The 22042-nt window shown below is 38.2% G+C and overlaps 1 protein-coding gene across 1 annotated transcript; it reads left to right on the top strand.

Annotated features, from left to right (window-relative positions):
• Nucleotides 1-609: 609 nt before the first annotated feature.
• Nucleotides 610-1395, top strand: LOC142164594 (uncharacterized). The gene has a single exon (XM_075222561.1). It carries the CDS (start codon nt 610-612, stop codon nt 1393-1395), a length of 786 nt encoding a protein of 261 aa, XP_075078662.1.
• Nucleotides 1396-22042: the final 20647 nt, after the last annotated feature.

Below are 22042 nucleotides of genomic sequence, written 5' to 3'. Positions count from 1 at the left end.
AAGCCTTTTTAAAGATTTTCTTTACTTTGTATAAAGGCGAAAATTAGGCATTTACATCAAGTCATTTCCATTGTACTCGGAGAAACGCATTTACTAAAGAGAACTCTCTTGCAACCCAAGGGGACTAGACTAAGATTCGCATTGAATCTGAACCAGTATAAAATTTTGGTGTTTTTAATTCCTGCACTTACTTTCTGTGTTTTACTTTCTACTATTATAACTGTTAGGTCATTACATCTAGTTGACTAATTGACAAACTAGTCAACTAATAAGAGATTAAATTTAAAAATATACAATTCACCCCCCTCTTGTACTTTCAATTGGTATCAAAACAAGGCTCACATTCTACTTTTGCTTAACAGCTTGTAAGAAAAGATCATGGCAAATCAAGTTATCATAGAAGCTCTCTTTCAGGAAGGAACTTCACAAGTTAGACCACCATAGTTTAATGGACAACATTTCTCTCATTGAAAAGTACGGATGGAGATCTTTGCCAAGGCCTATGACGTCAAAGTTTGGAGAGTCATCAAAAGGGGGAACTATCCCTTACCATCTGCTACTCCACCACTTGGTGATCTTGAAGATATAGATTCATATACAAAATAGCAAATGGAAGTGGTACAAGTTAACAATAAAGTGAGAAATCTGCTTCATAATGCTATAAGTGGTGAAGAATATGGGAAAATCTCGAGCTGTGACACAGCCAAAGAAATGTGGGACAAGCTTGAGGTCACATATGAAGGAACCAACAAAGTAAAGGAAACACATATTAACATGTTGGTTCATGATTACGAACTCTTCTCAATGAAAGAAGGAGAATCTATTGAAGAGATGTTTGCCAGGTTTAGCAAAATGATTAGCGATCTAAAGGCATTTGACAAGCCTTATACCAGTGGTGATCAAGTTAGAAAAATTCTCAGAAGCCTACCAACCACTTGGCAGACCAAAGTAGTCACATTGGAATCTCAGGATCTAAATAAATTATCTTATGATGAACTACGAGGAGAACTCATAGCTTTTGAAAAGACGCATCTCAAGAAGACTAGTCAAGAAGAAAAAAAGAAAATAGTTGCATTCAAGACTTCAATTGAAATAGCTGAAAACAAAATTGATGATGATCCTAAAGCTCTACAAGAAGAGATTGCTATGCTATTAAGAAACATGGATGGATTAATGAGAAGATTCAGAAATACAAAGAAAGGAAGAATTCCACCAAGACGATCTAGGCAATACAACGATCAAGACAAGAATGATGAAAAATGCTATGAGTATGGAAGATTTGGGCACATTCAAGCTGAGTGCCCAAAACTGAAAAGAAAGATCTCTAGAGGCTTTAACAAAAAAAATCCTTTGGAAGCTGGAGTGATGAGGATAGTTCAGACCACGAAGAGATAGAAAATCTTTGCTTTATGACAATTCTGGAAAATGAAATGAACAAATCCTCAGGATGTTGGACAAATGAGGACACTTCAGATGAAGAAAATGAAAACTATTTCATGGCACGAGGTGAAACAAGTGAGGTAAATCTTATAACTATGAAAGATGCAATGAATTGCAGGATATTCTTGATTTAACTTTAAAAGAGTCTCAAAAAATGATGAATGAGCTTAAGAGACTAACTAAAGAGGTTAAAGACTGGAAACTCAAACATGAAGTATGTGAAATCGAAAAAGAAGTACTTTAAGAAGAGTTTGAGGAATTGCAAATGCAACTCAATGGCATGCACAAATCCACCAGTCACAGTTCTGTTAGGTCAAACCAGATGACTTATAAGTCAACTGGAAAAACACCATCCAGAACTAAGTCCACTAGTACTAACACTAATGAAAGACCTAAAGGTGGGTCAGAAGTTACGTGTCATTACTGTAACAAAAGTGGGCATAAATATTCTTTTTGTCATTTTCGTAAAGCAAACATTTCATGATGGGTTTGGAAACCAAAAAAACAATTCTGAATCTGGTAATACTAACCCTCCAAGACCCAAGCAAGCTTGGGTACCTAAAAGAAAGTAATCACTTTGTTTTGCAGGAACACCACAGAATAAGTCGCAAAGGAAAATGGTATCTAGACAGTACATGTTCCAGCCATATGATAGGTGACAAAAACCTGTTCAAAGAAGTTACAAAATTGATGGAGGAAGTGTTAAGTTTGGGGATGACTCAAAAGGTAAAATAATTGGTACTGGAACAATTCCCTTCAATAACAACTGTGACATCACTGAAGTTTATCTCATCGATAGATTCAACTACAACCTCCTGAGCATAAGTCAACTATGCGACTCAGGATATGAGGTAAATTTTAAGAAAATAGATTGTGCTATTGAAGACGAATGAGGTAAAATAGTCCTTCCTAGAAAAAGGTATGGAAATGTTTATATCCTTGATGGTTTTGAAAAGATAGATGGTCATATTTGCTTAACTTCTATGTCTGATAATCCATGGTTATGGCATAGGAAACTTAGTCATGCTAGCATGCATTTGATAGAAAAATTGTTCAAACATGAGTTAGTTGTTGGCCTACCCAAACTGAATTTTTCTAGAACTCATATCTGTGATGCATGTCAAGTTGGTAATCAGACCAGAAACTCTTTCAAAAATAAAGATATAGTATCTACTTCCAAACTCTTGCAATTACTTCATATGAATTTATTTGGGCCTAATAGAACTGCTAGTATAGGAGGAAAGAGGTATGCTTTTATTATTGTTGATGATTATTCACGTTTTACTTGGGTAATTTTCTTATCTCATAAGGATGAAGCATTAAGAAATTTTGAAGTTTTCTGCAAAAAGGTTGAAAGAGAAAAGATATTTCTGATCTCAACAATTTAGAGTGACCATGGAGGAGAACTTGAAAGTAGAGCATTTGAAGATTTCTGTAATGATCAGGGATACACTCATAATTTCTCTGCACCACGCTCACCACAATAGAATAAGGTTGTAGAAAGAAAAAATAGAACCTTCCAAGATATGGCAAGAACCATATTACTAGATCATTCACTGCCAAATTACTTTTGGGTAGAAGGTGTAAGTACAACATGTCACATTCTCAACCGTTGCCTCATAAGGCCTATTCTGAAGAAGACTCCATATGAATTATGGAAAGGTAAACGTCCCAATATCAGTTACTTTCATCCCTTCGGAAGTAAATGTTTTATCCACAATAACGGTATGGATAATCTTGGAAAATTCGATCCAAGAAGTGATGAAGGTATTTTTCTAGGCTACTCATTAAATAGTAGATCTTTTAGAGTCTATAATAGATTCCCATTATGTGTGGAAGAATCAATACATGTTATATTCGATGAAAATAATCCCTTGGTCGAGAAAAGAATTACTGTAGGTGATGAAGATCAAGCTCAAGAAATTCAGGAGACAAGTAAATCTCAAGAGTCGACTGATATATCAGCTACGATAAAGTCAACTAGTGAAATCAGCAACAATGTACCAGATCAACTAATCGAGTCAACTGCTAATGTAGTGCGTCCAAATGAATAGAGAAGCGAGCCTGAATATCCTCAAAAATTTATCATAGGGGACCCAAATAAAGGAATGAAAACCAGGAGAGCTCTCAAAAAGAAATCAAATGTTGCATTAATCTCTCATATTGAACCAAAGAAGATAGAGAAAGCGCTAAAAGATTCAAGTTGGGTTTAACAAATGCAGGAAGAGTTAGATCAGTTCAATAAGAATCAAATGTAGAATCTAATACCCAAACCTGAAAATGTTTCTGTAATCGGAACAAAGTGGGTTTTCAGAAACAAATTGAACGAGGATGGAAAGGTCGTTAGAAATAAAGCCAGACTAGTTGCTTAGGGATACTCACAACAGGAAGGAGTCGTCTATGATGAAACCTTCGCTCTAGTAGCTCGTTTGGAATCCATACGAATTCTTCTGGCATGCACATCATTTAAAGGATTTAGGTTGTTTCAAATGGATGTCAAACGTGCCTTTTTGAACAGATTTATTGAGGAAGAAGTATATGTGAAACAACCGCCTGGGTTTGTCGATTCAAAGTTTCCCTACCATGTATACAAGCTCACTAAGGTGTTGTGTGGATTAAAGCAAGCTCCACGTGCTTGATATGATAAACTTATTTCCTTTCTTGTTGATCATGGCTTTACAAGAGGTAAAATAGACACTACCTTATTTATTAAAAGATCATCAGAAGGTAACCTCATTATTCAGATTTATGTTGATGATATTATATTTGGTAGTGCTAACCCTTTTATGTGCAAGGAATTTTCAAATCTTATGCAAAGCGAATTTGAAATGAGCATGATGGGAGAGCTAACATTCTTCCTTGGACTACAATTTCAACAATCTGAAGAAGGAAAATTTATATGTCAGACCAAATACACAAAAGAACCGATTCAAAAATTTGGCATAAGCAATACAAAATCTAATGGCATACCAATGAGTCCTTCCACAAATCTAGACAAAGATGAACATGGAATCCCTCTTGATGAAACTAAATATCGTGGAATGATTGGATCATTATTGTATCTGAAGGCAAGTCGACCGAATATTATGTTCAGTGTATGTAAATGTGCCAGGTTTCAGTCAGCTCCTAAGGAATCACATCTGACCGCAGTAAAAAGAATTATTCGATATCTCATTTGGACTGTATCTCATGGACTATGGTATCCTCGCTCTAACTTTTTTATTAAAAGGTTTTTCAGATGCTGACCTTGCAGGTGATAAGGAAGATAGAAAAAGCACAAGCGGTACATGTCAATTACTTGGAAAGGCATTGATATCCTGGAATACTAAAAAACAAGCATCAGTTGAATTATCTATTACTGAAGCTGAATACATTGCCATTGAACAATGTTGCGCACAATTACTGTGGATGTCCCATCAACTGGGTGACTATGAACTTTCTTTTAAACCTATACAATTTTTTGTGATAATTCAAGTGCTATTTGTCTTTCAAAAAATCATGTGCATCATTCTAGAGCAAAGCATATAGATATCAAGCATCACTTTATTAGAGATCATGTTCTTAAGGGAGACATAGAAATATCTTTTGTTGGAACTACTGATAAGTTAGCTGATATTTTTATTAAGCCTTTATTAGAGGATAGATTTTGTGCTTTAAGAAAGTTACTTGGCATTACTTGCTTAACTAATAACCTATAGGACCTATGTGTGTTGCTGGTACTTTTTACAGGTGTAATGATTGTACTTTACACATGCATTAATTACGCCTCCGTTTTTCCCTCTCTTTTATCTTCTTTCACATCAGTTCGTCGTTCAAAGTTGGAAAGCCAATCATCGCGTCCTTTCAACTAACACCTTTTCCTTTTCTGTACTCAACCATCAGAAGCTTTCTTCTTAAGGCGGAGAACCCCTTTCAGTCACTTTCATCATTATCCCCTCTCCAAAGCTCCGATCAAACCACTTCCCTTCAATGGCCAAACATCCCAGGAATCCCTCTGCTTCTACCAGAAAAAGCACCCGCTCCAAAGCAAAACCTCCTTCTATGCCCCCAGAACAAGTAGACCTAGGGTCCGACCACTCTGAGGGTTTCGCATCTTCTCAGGGAGATTTCTATGATCACTCTCAACTCTTAGGAGAAAAAGCCCCAGGAAAACGACCCATGGAAGAACCCCCTGTTTCCTCTACCCCAAAGAAATCCAAGATTGATTTTTCTATCTCTCTCGAATCTGACCTAAACTCCTTGGATTCTCCAAATAGGGATCTTTTCATTGCTCTGAAGGACAAGCCCGTTGCTCATGGAAGGGTAGTCGACCTTGACGATATGGAAGCCCTGAATTGCAAGGTAAAAAACCTCTTTATTCATCAAGGGTGGGTTAAGTTCCTCTCTATTCCTCCGCCTAAGGTATATGAACCCCTGGTAAAGATGTTTTATGATAATCTTCGTTCTAGTAAGCCTGATAGGTTGGAATCCTTATTGTTACGTAAGCGCATTATTCTTGATTATGCCCTGTTTGATTCGCTCTTTCAGTATCAATGTTATGGTTTTACTATGCTTTTCAAAAACACCTGGCCTGATGACTTTGAAATTTCTTTTGACACTCAGCAATACACTATTTGACCAAGTCAAATAGTGTATTGCTGAGTGTCCCTTTGACTCCCTTCCCAACCAGTTAGGTCCTAGTGATGTTAGTTTCGAAACTCGAGTTCTGGCCCACATTATAGCAACTACTTTGCTTCCCCGCACTGGTTCCTTTTCAACCTTCTCTCAAAGAGACACTTTCTTAGTATACTACCTTGTGACCAAACTCAAAATCAAGTTGTACTCCTAGGTTATTAATTTCATGATTGAAAGTGCTGAAGATCCCACCAGTCTACCCTATGGCATGGCAATCACTCACATTCTGGAAGCTCATCAAATTTCCATGTCCAACTATCCTTTCATCACTGTTTTGAAGTCTTACAATTCTAGAGCCTTTGCTAGTATGAGATATGTGAATGTGAAGGGCTCCTGGGTTATGAAGCACGAAAGTGAAGCAAAGCATGCTCGTATAGAGTCCAAACCTAAACCCTCTGTCCCTCATCCCAGACCTGGTAATCCTGATCTTGGTGACAAGCTTCGTGCTATTGACTCTCAACTCTCTGAAATCAAAAATCTTCTCACAGCCACTCAATCTACTGTTGGTGACATTCATGCCATCTCCAAGGAAACAAGGTCTGATGTGTCCAAGATTAGAGTTGTTGTTCTCAGAGTTAGGGAGAACGCTGTCAAAGCCTTCAGGGAAATTCATGACAGGTTGGATGGAATGAGCATCTCAGCCAATGCTAGCTTTGAACAATTGAAGGAGGCCATCTGCAACACCCTCACTTATTTTTTGCGATGTTAATGCGGTTGTTTGAGACAATATTTTTTTTGCTGTGCTGTTTTTGGGTTGTTTTCTCAGCCATTGGATAATTTCTGTTTTTTTGGACCATAACTCTACTGTTTGATGCTATATATTATGTTTAGTTCTTGGTTTGTTCCCTCTTTGCTGATGCCAAAAAGGGGGAGAAGAGTATATGTTGTACCTGTACAGGTATAGTTGACCATGGCAAAAGTAGCATCCTTTATGGCAGGAGTCGGCTCTAACCATGGGCTAGTCAATTGCATGAACTGAGGGGGAGTACCATGGACTAGTCAACTGCATACATTGAGGGGGAGTAAAACACAGGGAAGTCAATTGGTGTTTACACCTATATATTATTTTGTCATCATAAAAAATGGAGAGATTGTTAGATCTAGTTTTAATGATGCAAATAATATATCTGCGTAGGAAATCAATTACAGAAGAACAAGGAATCAAGGAGCTACTACAAGATCGCTGAAGTCAATCTTGATGCTTAGGAAAAGAAATCAATCAGCAAAGATTACGAATCAATTAGCAAATCTGGATGCCTAAGGAAAGAAATCAATCAGCAAAGATTACGGACAGCTGCGATGGAAAGAATCAAGCAAGCCTAAACTTAAGGCATTAATCAAGGCCAGCACATTCAAATCCGGAATATCGAAGATTCTGTGAAGAGTTGCCGAGCGGCTAATTTCGGAAAGACCAACAATCAAGGAGTAAACCTTCATCATAAACAATTGTTGAAGGAAAGCTATCAAGGAAGAGCAATGGCAAACAATCTTATTCTTGGAAAGAATCAATCTCCTTCCAAGGATCAAATCTCTTGGGTTGTCAAGCCTCGTCAACAAACGATATTCACCAAAGTATTTATACCCAGCTTTAAGCCTTAGACAAATATACTTTCATCGAACCAAAACACCCTCTCTTTGTTCTACTGCAAGCAAACATTGCAGTTTTCTAAGATCTGATGTGTAACAAGTCAGAGAAAAAAGGAGAGTACAATACTGGTGAGACATTGTATCAAAAGAGACGAGTGTTATAGGAACTGAGTTATCAAGTCATTTCCATTGTACTCGGAGAAATGCATTTACTAAAGAGAATTCCCTTGCAACCCAAGGGGACTGGACTAGGATTCTCATTGAATCCGAACCAATATAAAATTCCGGTATCTTTAATTCCTGCACTTACTTTCGGTGTTTTACTTTCTGCTATTATAACTGTTAGGTCATTACATCTAGTCGACTAATTAACAAACTAGTCAACTAATAAGAGATTAAATTTAAAAATATACAATTCACCCTTCCTCTTGTACTTTCAGGTCGGTATGGCTTGATAGGTTTTTCCCTGATTTCTAGTGGTGATATGCTCTTCCCAATCATTTGTCAAGCGTTCGTAGACTGCAACATATTCTTCTTTCATGATCTGTTCATCTAAAGTAAAATTGTTAGAGGAAATAGTTGAGTCAATAGACAACTAAACACGGAATAAGTTCCTAAATTGCTGGACTTGTTTTTGCCTTGAGTTATCTTCAACAGTCACAATCCAAGGACCATTAAGAAGTATAATACTTAGTTAGTTTAGATCCTTCACTCTCCCTAAATACTTCTCAGCAACTGCCGTGTCTTTCTTTGCTTCCTCAATATCTTGAATAGAAGCTTCATTTAAGGAGCTTGCAACTTGACGACACAAATCTTTAACACCACCCTTTGATATACTTATTGGCATTAACTAGAGCAAAAGATCTTGTACACCTTGAAACAATAGGTGAAAACTCACTAACTGAACTTGGCACAGCAGAGCTCTCAGCAAGGATGTGTGATGATCCAAAAACCACCAGAAGTGGAGCATTAGCATCAAAAACAACAAGCTTAGACAGAAACAAGGCTTGAAGTTGTTCCATCCAATATGCTGAAGCTCGATTCTATGGAACACGATGAACTATCCTCAATTTCAGCAGAACTTCTGCTTCCTGCTATCCCATTCTGCAGAGTTGAAAGGCCTGTTACCTCACTGCCACCAGCCATGGATGGATGCATTTCTGATGTATCACTATCCTAGTTGAGATGCCTTGCATCCATGTCTTACGAATCGGGAAGAATACATAATCTTTAGAAATAGAAATATCATAGATCTCTTCCACTACATCTAGTTTTCGAAGTACTTGTTTTTGATCTTCGGTTTTCTTTGTCAATAGGCTCATATTGTCTAGTATCTACATAAGAAACATCTCTTTAACAGCCATTACTTTATCTTCCTTGTCTAGAAAGGTATTATGTGAATCATCTAACTTCAAAGCCGGTCCCATAACTTCATGATTTGTCGCATCCATCCCCACAACTTTGGCTTGAAAGATATACCTCTACCATCACATGAATTTCCCCTAGTACTGCCAGTTCTTCTCCGAATACTTTGAGTACGTGGTTCATATTTATTTCTAGGTTCATGTCTTCCATTAGAAATGTAACAGAGTCCTTTAGCTCTATGTTCATTTAACTCAGCTGGAATGAGTTTCTTCCTCCTATTCTTAGCATCCACAACAATATGATTTTGTTTAGGTAAATGGCTAGCAGGAAAACTGGAGCAATTTTCTATCATGTCATCATTCTCCTCAACCTTATCATTTGGTATTTCATTAATACCTCGTGCCCATAAGGACTCACTACCTTATCATTTGGCATTTCATCAAACAGTTGCTGCTCATATTGCAGGTTTATGCGAAGCTGCAGGAATAGTAGCACCATTGTAATTAGCATTTGTGCAAGAATTATATTCTGGGTATTAGGGGCAGTACATACTGCATAATCCCTCACATTATGTGAGCTTAGTAGTGCCATGGTTATATATTATCGAATAAATTTGTCCTTTTGAGGATCTTTGTTGAAGACCTGACCGATAGTAGAATTTGGCTCCTCATATTTTCTATCTTCGAAAACAGAGGTAACCTCCGTGATGTGCTTATAACAGTCTATCATTGCAACATCATGGTCATAAAATTTGTATCGTTCATAACTTAGGAAAGTGTCATTTTCTCTACACTACTAGAAAACTGGCAAAACCCATCCACTAAATACCGACCGAAATTGGTCGAAAAAAAAAATCCGACCAAAATCTTTGAAAAAAAACCCGACCAAAATCGGTCGGAAAATAAGTAAATTGATTGCAAAAGTCAAAGAAAATATTTTTGACAATGGAAATAGTGGTCCCACAACAAAGATATAAAAATTCACCGATATCGGTCGGAAACTAGTCAATCTTTGACCAAGACTTGGTCATACTTGGATATTATCTAGCAAAGTAATTTTTAATTAAAAATTTTCAGACATACTGTCCATAATTTGGATGTCGCCCCCGACCGAGACCTAGATGGCAACCTAACCGAGTACGTCATAATTGAGAAAGGGAAGACACACCCCCTAGAGCTAGAACACAGGTGCCGACTGTATTGGGAAAAAACTGAGTTTATATTAAAAGATGATGTGGCATGATACGTGGATTAGTTAAATGGTCAAAGCGCAGCAATTGACTAAGAGGCACGGATGGAAACAGCCACGGGAAGAAGAATTTAAATAGGCACGAGACGACGTATAGATACGAGTCTCGTACCAATTTAAATTATTTACAGCCAACGGATAGAAGGCATTGAAAGCAAAGATCTGGTGACAGAAAGGAGTCCAAATTCATTATTAAATACTTGATACGTTACGAAATCGGTATTTAATAGGAATGATTGTATAACGGCTTATTTAATATCATTTATTACTCATGATTATATCATTAAAGCTGAGGCTTCATTCCTTTACCTAGAATTATCTATAAAAGGAAGAAGTATCATCATTTGTAAGGACACGGAAGACTATTGAGAATTTATTGAAATACACATCTATTTGCTTCTTTACCATCGTTCTCAAAAGTATTTTATTTTTGTCTCCTGATTATCAGTAACCGAATTTCTTTTTAACTTTGACCAAAGACTCAGATTTTTGGTTAAACAAATTGGTTCTGTTACCGGAAATCTGATAATCTTTCCTTTTAAGCTATATCTTATCTATTGACGTCACCATGTCAAAGAACAACGCCGACAACAATAGTAATAACACATTGGGAAACCATGAGAATCAAATACATCAAAATCAAGATAACGTGGTTCCCTCTCCTCTAAATTCACCACGTCAATCTCGTGAAGGCACTCCTGTTACTGAATCTCATGCTGATCAACAAGAGCAATCTGAACATTTTGAAGGAGTTACAACTGAAGCTTTGCAAAAGCTAATTGATGCACAGGTCGGCAAAGCTCTTCAGGCACTTGTTAGTCGATTGCCTGCTGCGCCACCTACACCAACTCCTAATAATAATACATTGGAGAACCCCCGTTCTGGTCTTGATAATTCTGAAAACGGAGCAACCCCCAGTGAACCACAAGAAGGGGGACCAGGTAATTTAAATAATTCGTATTTGCAAAATTTAGTACTAACCTTGCAGAAACAGCTTAAGGAACAAAATGAGCATATTGAACAAATCCATGGAGTTCCACCTGTAATAAAAGGAGTAGACATGGACAAATACTCACAACAACCATGGAAGCCTAGTGCTGCTCCCCTTCCAATTCCGAAAAAGTTCAAAATGCCTGACATCCCGAAATATGATGGTACTACAGACCCACGTGACCACGTAACTGCATTTACAACCGGCGTAAAAGGCAACGACTTGACCAAACAAGAAATTGAATCAGTATTGGTCAAGAAATTTGGAGAAACACTCACCAAGGGTGCATTAACCTGGTATTCTCTTTTATCTGAAAATTCTATTAATTCTTTTGCTGAGCTTGCAGATTCTTTTATTAAAGCACATTCGGGAGCACAAAAGGTTGAGAAAAGGATGGAAGATATTTTCAAAATCAAACAAGGGGATTCAGAGTTGCTTAGAAACTTCGTTGATAGATTCCAGCGTGAAAGAATGACTCTACCTCATATGCCTAACAATTGGGCTGCTATAGCTTTTGCAAGTAATTTAAATGACAAAAGTTCTGAAGCCACGAGACGACTCAAAGAAAGTCTTCGAGAATTTCCTGCAACCACATGGAATGATGTTTACAACAGGTATAGCACGAAGCTGCGAATCGAAGAAGATACCGTACCTAAGCTCCATCATGAAGAAAGGGGCGGTACCCGAATGTCAGAAACCGAAAAAAGATCAGGTAAAAACAGGTACGATCCATATATGGGACCCGCAGGAAAGGACCCACGGTCGAAACAATATAGCCAGCAATATGATCAAAAATCAAGGAACCGGAATTCTGGCTCTTCTTCAAAGTTCAGGAATGATCGGAACAGACAAGAATCACGAGATGATGACAGGAGTTTAAAGGCACGATTCGGTGGATATAATTTTAATGTCTCTACCTCCGAGCTCGTAGCTGTTTTAAGAAGCATGGGAGATAAGGTACGGTGGCCAAAAGAGATGCGGTCAAATCCAAGTAGACGCAATCCGGATCATTGGTGCGAATTTCACAACGATCACGGGCACAAAACTTCAGAATGCAGATTCCTGCAGAGTGAAGTGGATCATTTATTAAAGCAAGGGTACCTCACTGAGTTATTTAGTGAGAAAGGAAAACAAGCTTATATGAAAAACAGACAAGAGCCACCACAACCTCCTTCACCCAAGAGGACAGTGAATGTCATAAGCGGGGGAGAAGGACATTCACGGTGTAACCTATACCGCCTCCAACAAGGTTTCTAAGGTAACAATTACACACGGGAAACGGGTGCGGCAGGTCCTTGAAAATGAAAGTATTTCGTTCGATGACGCAGATACCGAAGGAGTAACAACTCCACATAATGACGCACTGGTAATATCTTTACTTGTACATGATACTAATGTAAAACGAGTTTTGATTGATCCAGGGAGTTCTGTAAATATTATATTACTAAGGGTACTACGAGAAATGCAAGCTGAAGACAAAATGATACCCAAGGCGCACACCTTGTCAGGCTTTGACAATTCAAGTGTAGTAACAAAAGGTGAGGTATTTCTAACAACTTTTGCTATGGGTGTTGTGAAGGAAACTAAATTTTAGGTAGTTGATATGGAAATGGCCTACAATATGATCATGGGGAGACCATGAATACACGATATGGACGCTGTCCCATCAACTCTACATCAGGTTATTAAATTCCCATCGCCATGGGGAATTTGCCAAATTCGTGGGGATCAGCAGATGGCTAAAAGTGTCAACGCTGTAACAAGTACGAGCGCCGAGAATAAAGAAAAGTAGCAATTACAGGAAACCGTTGAAGGTAAAAAAGATCAAACTTCAACTGAACAGGAAAAGACTGATTTGGACTCAAGACCTGACACAATTCAAGAACCTGAAGAAAATGAAAGCATTATAACGACAATTGAAGAGCTTGAGGCAGTGATGTTATTTGATCAATGGCCTGAACGGAAGGTTTATGTCGGGGCCAATTTAAGCACGAACATGAGAGGTATGATAATCGAATTTTTAAAAGCTAACTTAGACTGCTTTGCTTGGTCCTACGCTGACATGATAGGGATTCCACCAAATGTGGTGACTCACAAACTCAATGAGGACCCTTCTTTCACACCAATAAAGCAAAAGAAACGGAAACAAGGTGCTTTCAAGAACCAGGTGATTCAAGAGGAAGTCCAAAAATTATTAAAAATCGGGTCAATCCGTGAGGTAAAATATCCTACTTGGTTAGCTAATACGGAATTCGTAACCAAGGAAAATGGTAAGTGGCGTGTTTGTGTAGATTATACCGATTTAAATAAAGCCTGTCCAAAAGATTCCTTTCCCTTACCGCATATAGACCAACTAATTGATGCAACCGCAGGTCATGAACTTTTAAGTTTTTTAGATGCATACTCAGGATATAATCAAATTAAAATGGATCCTGGTGATGAAGAAAAAACTTCTTTCATCACAGACAGGGGGACTTACTGTTATAAAGTAATGCCCTTTGGCCTCAAAAATGCTGGGGCAACCTATCAAAGGTTGGTCACCAAAATGTTCCAAGAACATTTAGGAAAAACAATGGAGGTATATATAGACAATATGCTCGTCAAAACCCAGCAATCTCACGACCATATTTCTCATCTATCTGTTACTTTTGAAATTTTGCGAAAATTTAATATGAAACTCAACCCAGAAAAATGTGCATTTGGTGTTGCATCAGGTAAGTTTTTGGGTTTTCTTGTTTCTAATCGTGGTATTGAAGTGAATCCTTCTCAGATCAAAGCAATAGAAGAAATCTCGGATATACTTACTAATAAAAAGGAAGTACAAAGATTAACGGGAAGAATTGCAGCTTTGGGGAGATTTATTTCCAAATCCTCGGAAAGGTGTTTTAAGTTTTTCTCTGCACTTAAGAAGCAAGATCATTTTGAATGGAATGAAGATTGTCAACAAGCCCTTAGAAATTTGAAAGCTTATTTGTCAAAACCACCGTTGCTGGCAAAACCGAAGGTGGGGGAAAAAATTATCATTTATCTGGCCGTATCTGAAGTCGTAGTAAGTGCTGTTTTAGTTCGCGAGGACCAAGGTAAACAATCTCCTATTTATTATGTAAGTAAGTCCTTATTGGAAGCTGAGACACGATACCCACAACTAGAAAAATTAGCATTAGCTTTGATCATGACATCTAGAAAGTTAAGACCTTATTTTCAATGTCATCCCATTGTAGTAGTTACTGCTTTTCCACTTCGAAATATTTTGCATAAACACGAACTTTCAGGAAGATTAGCAAAATGGGCTATAGAACTAAGTGAGTATGAAGTTATTTATCAACCCAGGACCGCTATAAAGTCTCAAGTACTAGCTGATTTCGTAGCTGATTTTAGCCAGGGGATGCATTTAGAAGCAGAAAAAGAATTATTAGTTTTTAATGGTGCGAACCCGGGGACTTGGGTTTAATACACTAACGGTTCATCTAATGTAAAAGGGGCAGGCTTAGGAATAGTTCTCGTACCACCTGTGGGTGAGACCATTAGACAGGCTATAAAATGTCATTCTATAACTAACAATGAAGCAGAGTATGAGGCTGTAATTGCAGGTTTAGAATTGGCACGAGAACTCAGCATAACACAGATTATAATCAAGAGTGATTCTCAACTCGTGGTTAATCAGATGCTGGGGACTTATACAGCCAGAGAGTCACGAATGCAAGAATACCTCGCAAAGGTACGGGAGTTAATAAAGCAATTCCAAACTTGGAAAGTAGTGCAGATCCCAAGAGATGAGAATTAGAGGCAAATGCTTTAGCAAACCTTGCATCCGCAGCAGACGTGGCAAACAATACAGATGTTTCAGTCATACATCTATTTCATTCCGTTCTTGAACCTGATAAAAACGAGGTAAATTTTAATCATCTAACATGGGATTAGAGAAATGAAATTGTTGCCTTTTTACAGCACGGAACCGTGCCTAATGACAAAGGAAAGGCTTACGCGCTTCGCAAAAAAGCTGCACGATATTGTTTATATCAAGGTAATCTTTATCGAAAGATGTTCGGCGGACCACTAGCAAGGTGTCTCGGTCCCTCTCAAACCGAATATGTCATGAGAGAAGTACATGAAGGACATTGTGGGAATCACGCAGGAGGACGGTCACTGGTAAGAACGTTAATTCGCACAGGATATTATTGGCCTAAGATGGAAGAAGAGGCAACCAGTTTCGTGTCCAAATGTGATAAATGTCAAAGGTACGACAATAATATGCACAGACCAGCTGAGTTACTACATCCTGTTTTAGCCCCTTGGCCCTTTATGAAATGGGGAATGGATATCGTAGGTCCACTTCCACAAGCAAAAGGTCAGGTAAAATTTCTACTTGTACTTACAGATTATTTCACTAAATGGGTAGAAGCAAGGGCATTTAAACAGGTACGAGAAAAAGAAGTTAAAGACTTCATATGGCGAAATATAATATGCCGCTTTTTGGAGTACCAAAGGAGATCGTGTGTGACAATGGACCATAATTTATTGGAGCACAAGTTACAGAATTTCTTCGAAGTTGGCAGATCAAAAGAATAACGTCTACGCCATATCATCCAGTGGGGAATGGACAAGCAGAATCAACTAACAAAGTTATTATCAATAACTTGAAAAAGAGGTTACAAGATTCAAAAGGTAATTGGCCTGAGGTGTTACCTGGAGTACTATGGGCTTATCGTACAACGACCAAAACAGGCACTGGAGAAACACCATTTTCGATGGTTTATGGTACGGAAGCCTTAATTCCAGTTGAAATAGGTGAGCCAAGCACACGATACGATCAGGCAACGGAGGAATCTAATAATGAAGAGATGCGGGTTAGCCTAGATTTACTTGAAGGAAGAAGAGAAGCTGCTTTGATAAGAATGGCAACACAAAAGCAAGTAATAGAACGATATTACAATAGGAAAGCACGCCTCAGATTTTTCAAAATTGGGGACTTCGTGCTTAAAAAGGTGTTCCAATCTGCAAAAACTGCTAACTCAGGAAAGCTAAGTCCAACATGGGATGGACCATACAAAGTCCGTGGCATTGCGGGAAAAGGAGCATACCAGTTGGAAACAATGGATGGTAAAGTTTTACCCTCACATTGGAATGCTGTCCACTTAAAAAGATATTACTTTTAAGAAAGTACCTACGGTCAGGTATCATCATGTTAAAATTTCTCTCTTGGTTTATTAATATTTTACTAACGATTTTAGATGCTAGGCAAAATATCCTAACTCGTGCCAAATGATGAGTCACAACCTGCAAGGCAAAATGGAGTATTCTTAAATTCCTAGCCCAGAGTTACAATTAATCTGATGGAAATACACACGAGTTAGGCAGTCTTCATCTATAATCGCACCGTCGAGTCCCGTATATCTTTCTATTTCAGGAAAAGGGCCAAAGTAAAAGAAATAAACAAGTGCTCGAGGCTTCATACTTGACCGCTCAAACACTTGGGGGACTACATATTATACACAGATATGTGTAGAGAAAGAAACAGATACGAGTATCGAACAAAAATCGGCCACAAAGAAGCAAGTGTTGAGAAAAAGTTATGAAGTCTTCAGCATTCATGAGAACAACAGAGTCATCTCTCAAACTCATAAACAAAGTCACCTCTCAAACCCTTCTTAACATGTAAAGATAGGGTCATGACTATGTACTGAAACAGGTTATGAAGAAAAACCTTGTTTATTTTATGTTATTTACAAATCTGTTACAAGAAAAACAGTTACGAGAAAGTTGTAGATGTATTGTAATACATGTAACAGTCAAACACTTGTTAAAAGTTTATGAATAAAAACTTGCCAAAGTTGTTTCATATAAAACGTGTGTTTTCCTATTACTTTCATCGTATTATAACACCATTATGAAGTTGAGACGTCTTCTTCATTAAGTGTCGATAAAATAAAAGGGCCCTCTTTTATAAGCCTCATGTTAATAAGTCATGAGAAGAATCATAAAGCATTTTCAAAGGATAAAAATGCTAAACTATTCTATAAGTCCTAAATAAGTAAGGTAAAGGCAAGAATAGAACACATTGAAGTACTAACAAAACTTCTTAATATAATTAAAAAGACTAAGTAGAAACTTAGTCAATAAAAGTTTATACAAGTGCCCTATTATGATAACTAGGGACTTTCACCAAAAAATCCCTTAAAAACTAAGGGATAAAACCATCATTCAATTGAAGGGGTTAGCACATCAGAAGTTGCAATATTTATTTCACTTTCAGCCACAGACACGGTGGCAACTTCTGAAGAAGCAGCAACAAGAACGATTTCAACAGAGCTTGAGATGTTAGGATCAATGAGGGAAACAAGAGTCACGGAAGCTTCAACTTCCACAGACTGGGTCATAGAAGTTTCACCCTCCGAAGCTGGAATTGCAACATTTTCAGCTGAAGCAGGAATTGTAATCCCAATTGCTGCAGTATTCACTTCTTCATTTAAAAGTTCTTCTGTTCCAGGAACTTCAAGTGCAGGAGAAGGAGTATCAACAGACTGTTGGCTTTTCTCGATGGTATCTATGACTTTGGCCAGTTCAGACTGCAAGTCAAAACCTTCTTGAGCAGCTTCCGTCAAAGCATCACGACGAGATTTTAGGAAAGCCCAACTCACTTCTATGTTAAAATTTTCCTCTAGAAGTCCATATTCCTTTTCCCACATAGCAAGATCATTTTTTAAGATTTGATATTCAGCTAAATGGGAATCAAGGGAAGCTTCAAGAGAAGCATGAGAACTCTTCAAGGCATGAATCTCGTCAGAAGAAGTCTGTAAGTCAGCCTGAGCTTGAGTCAAGCTTTGCACTAACTCTCCTGCATATTCTTCCTTCCTAGCCAAAAGTGCCTTCAGCTCTCTAACTTTTTCACTAGCCCTGGATAATTGTTCTAACAAAGAGCATTCCAAAAGCTCTTTGTCTCTTTTCAATTGGCTTGAAGAGGCTTTGACAGTTGCCAGTTCAGAAGTTAAACCACCGTTTTGCTGCTCCAGGAGATTTTTATCTTCTTGCAACTCCTCTATGGTCCCTTGAGCATTCTTGAACTGCTCCTTCCAATTGATTGCTTCAAGATGGGCTCCCCTAGCTATTTCCTCGGCCTCGTGGATAGTCTTTTCAGACTCACGAGCTCTTCTTTCCAGTAGGGAAATTCTTCCCATTAATTCCGTGCCAATAAGGTTAGCCTACAGAGGTAAGTCATGGAAATGAGAGATTGAAGATAATTTAAAAAAAAAAACTTGTTGGTAAAAATACCTTCAAAGTAGAATGAACTACGTCATTCATCAGAGTTAAGCAGCTATGGCTCTCCATCTTCTTCTTCTCGATATCTCCAATTAGAGGTTCGAGCCAAACATCGGCTCTGCCGGTCTTCCTCAAGAGGCTATGATTGGCAGGAACCTCCAAAGTAACACTTCTCATAGTCATACATCCACTGCTAGAACCTGTCTCTGTATGATGAACAGAGGGAAGAGGAGCAGTGGAAGGAATGGAAGGAAAAGATGTAGAAACCAACACAGGAGCGGAAGCAGGTGCGGTAGAAACAGCCAAGGGAACGGATATAGGAGCGGTAGAAACTGGCAAAAGAACGGAAGTCGTCAAAACTGGTAACGAAATACTTACGGTTGGCAGAGGAATGGAGGAAATAGGAACAAATGAGGAAAGAGGAGCTTCATAAAAAACAGGGCCGAGCTCGCCACTCCTGAAACCACTGTCAAAAAGATGCTGAATTGATTCATCATTATCTCTTGGTTCGGTGTCCTCATCAGATTGAATCAAAACAGGCTCGGTGGCGGAGGTACGAGCAGGAGTGTTTTCAATTTCATCATCAATGATTATTCGTCTCCTGACCCTCGGCCTGGTAATTAGGGAGGTACCCTCCTCTTCTTCTTTTGTAGCTTTCCTTTTAGGCAGCAAGGCTCGAGCCTTATCCAAATCAAGAGCAGCATTCGCAGACATGCGAATGGCCATAGCTACTTCAGCCGTCATTCCTCTAATGCCAAATCCTGATTAAAGGATGGATATACATGATTAAAGTTGAGGAAAAAGCGCTTAACATGTAAAAAAAAAATTCATATAAAAGGGGGATACCATGTGTTTTGACTTTCCAGCCATGTAAGGAAGAAATTGATTTCCAAGTTCTCTGCTCCCTAGAAGCAATCTTCAAAAGTGAGTCTACCCAACCACGAAAGTTGGGAATAGGTTCCACATCTCCCATGGTTGCTACAAAAAACCAAGAAGGGACGAGATTAAAAACAACTTTCTTTTGAAATTCTCAAAAGTAGGTACGGTAAATAAAAGGAAACCTACGTTCAAAATTCCACTTCTCAGGGAAGGGAATATTTGTTTCGCCAATCAAGTCCACTGTACGGACAGCAACGTAACGGATATACCATCCACGATCTTTGTCATCCTCAGGATTTACCAAAACTTTTTTGCTCCTTGTAGTTAAGGTAAAAACACCATGGCGTATTAAGTTAGGATGATATAGATGAATGAGGTGAGAAAAGGTGAAATTGACATTGGCCTTGGAAGATAAATATCTCAAACAAGCCACTGTTCTCCACACCAATGGACCGATTTGGGCCAAACAAATTGTAAAGAAACGACAAAAATCGAGAATAACTGGGTCAATCGGAGGATTGAAACCTAAAGTGAAGGGGTAAGTGTAAACAGAAGAATACCCACTTCTAAAAGAGGAAATTCTTTGATTTGGGGAAGGAATTGACATTCGGAGACTATCCTTCCAGTTACAATCTCTTCTTATGGTGGGGATTGTAAGCTCGGTTACTATTGTTGGGTAAGTATCGGCTCTTTCTAAATTTTTAATTTGTTTTTGAAGAGACGTTTTGTCACTTTCAAAAGACAAATCGCCGGGAACTATATCATCAACTGAGGGTTCTTGAGAAGGATCAAGAATTTCCCTACTTTTAGAAGAAGGGGCTTTTGGGATAGAACTCCTTGAAGAAGAACCAGAGGAGCCGCCTCGCGTAGATTCTAACCCTGTTCGAAGCCTACCTCCTCCGCCTCTTCTGTGTCTAACAGGGGTGTTGGGGAATTGATCTAGAATTGGAACTTTTTTACGGTTAGGGTTTGAAGAAGACATTTTTAAGAAGGAAGTATGTGCTGAAGATTTGTGAAGAAGACAAAGGAGGACAAAGTTATGTGTAAAATGGGAACCGTCAACTTTTTAAGTGTAATGATGAAAAGCCTATAATAAAGACAGCTATCACTTCGTAAATAGTGAGAGTGAAGAAGTCTCGAAAAAGAGTATGAATAGTGGAATCAATTAGAAAACGACACATGGGCAGAACATTAAATGGAAAAGAGTGATGAGACGTAAGTACTGTCATGAGCATTAATTGTGGGAAAAATTCCTTTTACATGAAGATCCACTTCCCAATTATTTAATTGATAAAAAAATGGAAAGTGGGGGGACTATCTGTATTGGGAAAAAACTGAGTTTATATTAAAAGATGATGTGGCATGACACGTGGATTAGTTAAATGGTCAAAGCGCAGCAATTGACTAAGAGGCACGGATGGAAACAGCCACGGGAAGAAGAATTTAAATAGGCACGAGACGACGTATAGATACGAGTCTCGTACCAATTTAAATTATTTACAGCCAACGGATAGAAGACATTGAAAGCAAAAATCTGATGACAGAAAGGAGTCCAAATTCATTATTAAATACTTGATACATTACGAAATCGGTATTTAATAGGAATGATTGTATAACGGCTTATTTAATATCATTTATTACTCATGATTATATCATTAAAGCTGAGGCTTCATTCCTTTACCTAGAATTATCTATAAAAGGAAGAAGTATCATCATTTGTAAGGACACGGAAGACTATTGAGAATTTATTGAAATACACATCTATTTGCTTCTTTACCATCGTTCTCAAAAGTATTTTATTTTTGTCTCCTCATTATCAGTAACCCGAATTTCTTTTTAACTTTGACCAAAGACTCAGATTTTTAGTTAAACACCGACCTCTCCACCACCAGCACAAGTGAATAATCATACCTCTCGCCTATCGAAGTTCTGTCAAAAACCTCGTCCGAGAACTTATATTGAGAAGGATTTCCCGCGGCGCAGCAGTTCTTCCATATCAACTTAGCTGCCTGGCGCTACTATTGGCATAACAACCAGTACATCATAGATTAGAACTAGAATTTTGGACCAGTCTTATAGCGAATAAAGGAAAAAGGTCCCAGTAGGGGTCAGCAGCGTCGGGAGGCGGAGGTGAACAACAAGAACTCGCACTCGTAGCCGATAGACCGAAATCAGTCGGTATATTTGAAATTATTCTTTCCCGCCCAAGGCAATTGATATTTTAATATAACAAAAATTATATATATATGATCCTACATTTTAGCAAGACCCTCTATTTTGTGGTGAGTGCATCCTCACGAATAATTTTAGCTCTGTGAGAAGATGCTTCGAACATCAACTGGGCAACTGTGGTTATAAAAATGCCAGATCAATTTTCCCGTGCAATGATTCTAACAAAAAAATGGTCATTTCAATAGGCCACTAGAACCATGGCACCCAAATAAATGGATGAGAGAGATAAATATATAGTAATAAACAATGAAGTAGAACATAAAATAGCTTCAGCCTGTAATATCGGATGATATGAGGTGAGAGCTACGCATGAAATCCGGATCGATGAAAGAACGATGAGTAAAGTAAAGTCAAACAATCAAATCTATA

This window comes from Nicotiana tabacum, chromosome 1 (assembly GCF_000715075.1).
Source record: "Nicotiana tabacum cultivar K326 chromosome 1, ASM71507v2, whole genome shotgun sequence".
Classification (NCBI taxonomy): Eukaryota; Viridiplantae; Streptophyta; class Magnoliopsida; order Solanales; family Solanaceae; genus Nicotiana; species Nicotiana tabacum.
Note: the sequence above shows the minus strand (reverse complement) of the source record. Positions and strands in the feature narration are given on the sequence as shown.